This window comes from Sinocyclocheilus grahami, unplaced genomic scaffold (assembly GCF_001515645.1).
Source record: "Sinocyclocheilus grahami isolate Dianchi unplaced genomic scaffold, SAMN03320097.WGS_v1.1 scaffold37.1, whole genome shotgun sequence".
NCBI classification, from domain to species: domain Eukaryota; kingdom Metazoa; phylum Chordata; class Actinopteri; order Cypriniformes; family Cyprinidae; genus Sinocyclocheilus; species Sinocyclocheilus grahami.
This window is the reverse complement of record NW_015505216.1, coordinates 4,093,981-4,102,285: the sequence shown is the minus strand read 5'-3', so window position 1 is coordinate 4,102,285 and position 8,305 is coordinate 4,093,981. Positions and strand designations below refer to the sequence as shown.

At 37.2% G+C, this 8,305-nt stretch overlaps 1 protein-coding gene across 3 annotated transcripts in view; it reads right to left on the bottom strand.

The window, feature by feature from the left end:
* llgl1 (LLGL scribble cell polarity complex component 1) overlaps window positions 1-8,305 on the bottom strand; it is a 47,699-nt gene that overhangs the window by 16,503 nt on the left and 22,891 nt on the right. For all 3 annotated transcript variants that reach the window (XM_016267373.1, XM_016267372.1, XM_016267374.1), the window contains exons 6-9: window positions 3,454-3,616; window positions 2,983-3,118; window positions 566-620; window positions 324-478 (exon numbers count right to left, since the gene is read on the bottom strand). In XM_016267373.1, coding sequence (XP_016122859.1) covers window positions 324-478; window positions 566-620; window positions 2,983-3,118; window positions 3,454-3,616 — 509 coding nt within the window. The remainder of the gene's footprint in view (window positions 1-323; window positions 479-565; window positions 621-2,982; window positions 3,119-3,453; window positions 3,617-8,305) is intronic.

Below are 8,305 nucleotides of genomic sequence, written 5' to 3'. Positions count from 1 at the left end.
AGTAGTAGTAGTAGTAGTAGTAGTAGTAGTAGTAGTATTAAATAAATATGAATTATATATTATTACACAACAACAACAATCACCATCCATTATTAAATAAATAATATAATAATAGCTACTATTATTACTTAGAGATGTTTAAAATCACTAGATAGATAATGCTGTATAACAAAACAGTTTGGTGTTGAACTTTCAGCAAAATTAACCATATTATGATCAATTTTGATCGTTTGATATTATGAGCTCAAAATAAGAGTTAGGTCAAACCACCCAAATCTTTAAACATTAAGCCATACCACCGGGCCCATGGGTGGCCTGCTCACCCTTATCTTTGTCTGTGCAGTGAATGGTGAAGAAGTCTATGACACGCGAGGTGAAGTCCAGGGTGACGTGGCTGCTGTCCTGGAGGATGGTCAAGCAGTGTCGGTCTCCATAGCTGGCTCTGGGCATACCGCCACTGAACAACACTAGAGGAGCTCTACAGACACAACAGAGGAGACCCTCCTGAGAGAACCGAAAAACATGCGATCATGGGATTTCATTTCTCACACATTACAGCACGCACCCTGATTCTGTTGTCCTCCACAGGATCTTGTTCACGGCTTTGCAGGGAAAGGGGCCTGAGATGAATAACACAAAAATTAGGAAAACAGAAAGACAAACAGAGTTTAAGAGAAACCACCAAAACTACAGAAATCTTGGCAGAGTACATGGTAAAAATTGGAAAATATCCGTAGATCCCCCAAGCGGTTTGTGTCAACAAACCATCAGCTAATAGTGAAGAGTGCATTTGAGGTTTACGATCCCTTTAATAGGTCTGGAGAAGGATTTTAACGGCCTATTACAAAAGTTGAACGGACTCGGCGCTTTGGTATAGAACAACATTTCCTGGCATTGTGCAAGTTAAGCAAACATTACAGCATGACCAGTCCTCAATAAGTTTATGGCTACTGGAATTATTATACCTCCATTAAAAGCAGTCCAAAACATGAAGTGCGTTTACATGCATGTTAAATGTTTAATTTCAGCCAGAATAAAACAACAGAGTCTTATTTAAATGTAAACACTTTAGTCTGACTGAAATTGTACTTGACCTGGACCATGTGATTGCAGCTCGGATTTGTCCAACATGTTTTTACATTAATCAGACAACAATAAGCCTCAAAAAGTTTGGGTTAGTAAGATTTGTCTTAATGTTTCTGAAAGATAGCTCTTACACCCACCAATGCTCCATTTATTTGATCAATACTACAGTAAAAAACAAAATACAGTAATAGTGTGAAATATTATTAAAAAATATTATGTGAAAGAATTATATCTTATTTATAGGGATGCACCGAAATGAAAATTCTTGGCCGAAGCCGAACAAAATGAAACACTGGGCTGAAGACAGAATACTGAATACAGTTTTTTAAATTTTTCCCCCCTGTAGGCCTATTTTGCCGCCCCCCCCCCATTGCATTACTTAAATAGCCAAAATGTGCTTTTTACTGTTTTGTCTTGCTTTTCAAATAAAAAAAAATCTATTAAAAAAAAACTATTTTTAAATATTTACTTAACACTGAACATTTTTTTTACATTCTAGCAGACATTACACCAACAAAGCACAGTTTAACAAAATTAATGAGTTAGTAAAATTGACTGACTCAAACATTGACTTGAATCAGACATGTATTTTTTACTGTACAAATAAAGGCAGCCTTACTGAGCAGAAGAGACTTTTTAAAACATTACAATATATTACAGATCCCAATTTGAACACTATGTGTGAATGTTATAATAAATCTATTAATAGAGCTGTTGTAGGGTAATTATTGTTATCATTATTATTGTCTTACTTTATTTTACTTACTTTTTTACAGAACAACAGTAAAATTGCAATACTTTTATGAATGTTGATGGAGTTGTTGCTTTTGCTCGGCTTTTATTTTGGCAGAAACCCGCAGGAATATCTCAGTGCTTCTTTTTGTTGACAAATGATTCTCATTACGAATTTGGGAAGATGTTCGACGCACGTATCACATTGTCACATGCCTTTAAAAAAAATTCACAAAAATGTTACTGAGCAACTGACGAGTAACAAGTTCAGCTCAGATTTTCCTCGCGCTTTGGACGTTGAACCCTGGCGCTCGTGCAGAGCTGTCAGAATACATGCAATTCGTGCGTGCATCAGAAAATATAACATTCTGCAGTTTATTTACTAATCGTTTGAGGCCATTTCGCAATTTCAATCATCAATCAGTAACCACAAGCATTAGCCACCTCTTCTTCTCATTGGAGACATGTGATGCAGAACTAAACGGTCTCTCGCTGTCGGTGCTTTCTGCGTCTTTCTCTGATAGTTTTAAATACTTTCACACTGCCGATGTTTGCTGCTTTAGCGCGTGCCCCTATTTAATCGCGTTCGTCATTGTTCGGTACATATTATTTTGCCTTTTCGCTTATTCCGAATTTTAACCGAATAATTTCGGTTGACGAATATTCGTAGCATCCCCACTTATTTAACTATATTTTAACATGTAATTTATTCCTGTGATGCAAAGCTGATTTATCAGCATCATTACTCCAGTCTTCAGTGTCACATGATCCTTCAGAAATCATTATAATATACTGATTTGCTGCACGAGAAACATTTCTAATTGTCAATGTTGAAAACTGTTGTGCTGGTTAATATTTTTTGCAAAAACTGTAATGCATTTTTTTCAGAATTCAAGTTCAAAAGAACAGCATTTATCTGAAAACTGTCTTTACTGTCACTTTTGACCAATTGAATGTATCCTTGATGACTAAAAGTAGTTTTTTTTTATCTGACCCCAAACTTATGAACGATAGTTTCCACTTGGACAGACAGATGGAAAATGCAACTTAACCACTTGAGCATTGTAATTGCACATGTAAACAAACTGCTAACGAACAATCTGTGTGTGAGAGAAACAAAGAGAAAAAGGGAAGGGTGTGTAATTGACATGCGTTTCGGCTCACCATATGGTACTGTGGATGAGATGGGGTCACGAGTGCAGGGATTGCTGCTGCTGACAGCCCACACCATGTATCCGCCATCACTATGGGAACTAACAAAGCTGTTCCCGGACCGTTCCCAGACCAAACTCTCCAGCTGCTGCAAGAGTGACAGTCCCACACAATACACAGCGTCAAAGAAGGACCAAAGACGATGAAAGGAAGTGGTCAAAAGGTCGGAGTTAAACCATCTAGACATCTTAACTTTAAGCACTGATGATTTAAAGACGGAATTAAAAGGAGTTTTTATGAATCGTGGACCGATCTCTTGACCTGATCACTTTGAAATTCTGCAGTGCAATTATTTGGCATTTACAGAGACTTTAAAACACAGATGTCTATATTTCTATTTCAATTCAATGCATTTAAACCACAACCCCAACGAGTGTCGAAAACCATTTGAGAGACATCAAGCAAACTCACACACAAACCCACCTGCTTTCCCAGAAAGAGGTTGTCTACATGCCGACTGTTGAGGTCCCAGAGTACAACCAGACCTCTGCTGTAACCAATGAGGATTTTATCAGAGTCTTGCGGATGTTCCTGCAGGGACTCCACAGGCCCCAATGATTTTCCACACTTGTACTCCTCTGGAACGCTGAAAAGGGGAATAACCAGACATGTGAACGACATTACAAATAGAAAGCTTTTATTCGGAAGGTTCATTGGGAACATTTATTCTCTTTGTAGTGCCGCCCAACTGCACTTCAATTTGGTGAAAATCCCAAATCCATGTACACACTACGTAACTCCCCAAACACGGTTTTCTCAACCGAATCAAACGCAGGCTTGTGTGGAAAAGCATTTCACATGGAAAAATGTGCAGGTCTCAGGGTTCAATGAACGATGAATAAACCACGCTCCAAGCTTTGAGAACAATGTATCGAACATTTGGTAACAATTACTCTTGATTCATGTTTGCAAAGTCTAAAGAGGTGAACGGAAAGAAAACACAATGTTCAATAAACAGAAAAAATATCAGTGGTTTCAATGCAAAAGTAACACAGTAGAAGTTGACAACATTATCAGACGCTGACATGCTTAAATTCAGTTTGAAAGCCAGACAAATGATGACCAATCAAAAGCCACAGTCCGGGATTCCTCTGTGGCATGGACAGTAGAGCTGGAATGTGCATGGTACACACACACACAGAGTCGGGATGAGGTGCAGCCATGAAGGGAAAGAGGAAAAGAGGAAGGCGCATGGAAAAGAAGGACTGGAGTAGTCATCTGGTGGCTTGGCTTCGGATAAGAACAGCCACAAGAAATTAAATTTCACACAAACAACATAAGGGTTTTACAAGAAAATTGAAGAAACAGAAAAACAGATTTGAAAGATACTGCTGTTTATAAGTCAGTATGTGATGATAATCAGAAATTAGTATGGAAACACTGAAATGGCATTAACGCTTTAGAATGTTGAACATTGTCAACGTTAATGGAAGATCTTGCAATTTTAGATCTTAGATGAATTTATAAAAACTGAAAATGTGCAGAACAAGGCTATAAGGTTCTAATGAATTTAACTATGATTTTCAAATGATCTTTGCCAGATTTTTCTAGTTAGTCATGATTACTGGATAAGGATTTTATAGAGACTGAAATCACAAAGAGCAATTAAAAAAAAAAATATATATATATATATATATATATATCAAATTACAAAGCTGAGCATATTCATTAAAAATAAATAACTAAACAACCATCATCACCATACTATCATATAATTACATCAATCATATAATTCATATTTTACATTTATTTACATATACATGTTAAATAATACAATCATTATAAAATATAAAAATGTATAAATAAATTGTCCTATAAATTGTAAATGTAATAATTTATAAATAAAATAATTTTAAATGTTAAATAATCTTAATATTACATTATCTCAAAGATAATAATAATAATAAAAAACCCAAATAATCCCAGGTTTTTCATGATTGTAGGAACCCTTAAATTTACAAAAATGGAATGATATTGTAAGATAGTTTTCCAAACTAGTTTTCAGTGAGGTTAGTAGAGGATGGCCACACCACAGTGGATGCATATTATGTTTCATACTTGCAAGCACACCATTTGTAATTATAGTAAGTATTCTGAAGACATTACAACTCATATACAGTACAATCTAGATGCCCCCATGTCTTAAAGAAAAACAAATCACCATAAAACACAATAATGTTTTTTTCTACTGAGCCACAGACTATATTCTGGCATTCCAGATCCTGCTGATTCCCAAAGATGAGTGTGCAAAGCTCATATCCCCCATTTTAAACACCTCCTCGGCTGGGGCCCAAGAGATTTGGCACTTGGTACAAAAGCATTTTGTTCAGTAGTTTCCTGGCTGACACATACTTATTACCAGTGGCTCAGATAGGATGCCCATTACCCTAAATTGTGCTCAGTTAATGAGCAGTTCAAGGTCTCTCAGAAGCAGATGAACTCCACATTTAGCCACCCAGGCTATATCTGCAAAAGGGCACACTGGGAAAGCTGTAATTTATTCCGGAGTTAAATAACGTCTTTAAAGAGTAAGATGAATAGTTAGTGTGATTTTCTGCCTTGTAGCAGACATAATTACAGTCATTAGGAAAAACAGGTTTCTTCTTAACGAACAGTGTATTATTCTTACAATAACAAATGGATAGCAGCGGCTTAAAGATCCCATCAGATCACAGGGATTGAGGCCTTTCTGAACTCCAAACGTCTAACTGTGGCGGTGTGAAGTCGGTGCCTTGGCAGTGGGACAGGAAAGCTCAAGCTGTATATAATCTACTGACAGAGTAACAGACAGCCACAGCTGGGGGCAAGAAGGGGCGAATCAGGAAGTTTGACGTTCCCAGTTCAAAGAGTATGAGAGAAGTGTGACAAAACAAACTCGGATAGGGCCAAAGGAGGGAAAGAAAATAAACAAAAGGTCTTGCTGCAGCTTCATTAACCTCATGCACAGTCCTCTCAGATGGGGTGGGAGTCCCCAAATGCTTATTTTATGAGGTGAGTGCTGTGGAATCTGTCTGCACGGCCATCTTTATTAGTGTCCAGTGTAGACGTCCTGAGTCACAGAGGCTTAAAAAAATACCTGCTGTCCCCTGAGAGACATTCAGAAAATCCTTTTCAGAGTGGTTGCAGACAGGGTTAGGGTTATACTAATAAATACTTTTATTCTGCAAGGATGCATCAAAAATGAAAGTAAAGATATATAAAAGACATTATATTTTTATTAAATTTCAAAATTATATTCAAAGAACCGTAAAACAATGTATTACAGTTTATCAAATATCAAAATATCGAGCAGCACAACTGTTTTCGGATAATAATGAGAAATGTTTCTTGAGCAGCAAATCAGCATATGTGACCCTGGACCACAAACCATGAAATTTATACATTCATACATACATCTGAAAGCTGAATAAATGAGCTTTCAATTGATGTATGGTTAGTTAGGATAGGACAATATTTGGTCGAGATACAAGTATTTGAAAATCTGGAATCTGAGGGTGCAAAAAATCTAAATATTGAGAAAATTGCCTTTAAAGTTGTCCAAATGAAGTTCTTAGCAATGCATATTACTAATCAAGAATTATGTTTTGATATATTTACAGCAGAGGTGTAAAGTATTGGAGTAAATGTAATTAGTTACTGTACTTGAGTATCTTTTCAGGTACTTTGTAGTTGTACTGAGTATCAAAGATATTAGCAGCTTTTACTCTTTACTTCACTACATTTTTGAATGAGTATCTGTACTCTTTACTCCACTACATTTGAAATTAGTGTTGCAGTTACACATTACATTTTGCATGGACCTAGCTTTTTCTGCAGCAGTTTATTTCTGCTACAAAAGACGTGATATTGCCTGTTACAGGTCACTGAAGTGGGTGGCTGCCAAGAGGAGAATAAGGAGGGTCTGCTGAGGGCCTTGCCAGCCCAGCCACTAGCATCAAGAGCTACTTAGAGCTCTCCGAAACAAGAGCCCTGCAGGAATGGAGGCCAAGCAAAGCCTCAGGATATCCTGGCCGAAAGACCAACCAGAACAAACAAACAAATCCGCCGCTTTTTAACGAACACCTTGTCCACCGTCAACCAGGATGGTCATTATAACAAGACAAATGACTAGAATATGTCCCAGAGTAAGATTCAATAGCCTGACCTGAAGATTTGAAACTATTTATGATAAGCAGATAAACTAATTTAGCTCTTTTCTTTCACTCAAGGAAAAATTTAGTGCTTTTTCCACAAATATCTCTAAGGCAGTACACAGCATTTATATACAGCAAACATGCCTCTTCTGATGGAGGAGTCTAAGCTTTGACACATGTACAGACCAACAAGTAACAAAGCCATATCAGTGGACCTCATTACCGTTCAGCCAAATTAATACAGTTCATGGTCATTATATAAGGTGGAGGTCCGGCTGACAAATGAGGCTCTGACCCTTTTATTCCCAAAGAGCTGAATACAAGTTCCCGCTCATCTCTTTCTTTCTCTGTATCTCTCTCGGTCTGTGTGGGCGGCTCTCTTCAGTGCAAATCAATACTTCTTCACTTCCCATACACTCACTCACTCCCCACAGGTAAGACATCCTTGTCTTCTAGGCCTTTGGAGGCGGTGCAGACGAAACTCTGTGCCTACTGTAGGAATGACCGGGATCGAGACCTGTCGACCAGAAATAATCATAAAATAAAATCAGTAAAACAAGATGGATGTAAAAGCATGAGTGATATGATGGATTTATGATAATGTATGTTTTTGCATGTGTTATCATTCACAGAGGAGTAAAGTATTGGAGTAAATGTAATTAGTTACTGTACTTGAGTATCTTTTCGGGTACTTTGTAGTTGTACTGAGTATCAAAGATATTAGCAACTTTTACTCTTTACTTCACTACATTAATTAATGAGTATCTGTACTCTTTACTCCACTACATTTGAAATTAGTGTTGCAGTTACACATTACATTTTGCATGGACCTAGCTTTTTCTGCAGCAGTTTATTTCTGCTACAAAAGACGTGATATTGCCTGTTACAGGTCACTGAAAGTACTGCGTTTTGCCCTTACTCACCCAAGCTTGTCAACAAGGCTACTTTATGTGAATGCGAGTTCCTTAGCAAGTATTTGTGAATCACAGCTGTTTTATATATGAGATGAGGACATGACTGCAACCGGCAATGAGGCCCAAACCAGCACATCCACTGCAAGAAGGCTTCGGCTTTTTTATTTTACTTAACTATTTTATTTATCCATTATACTGAAGAGACCTTTTTGAAAGATATTGTTTTTT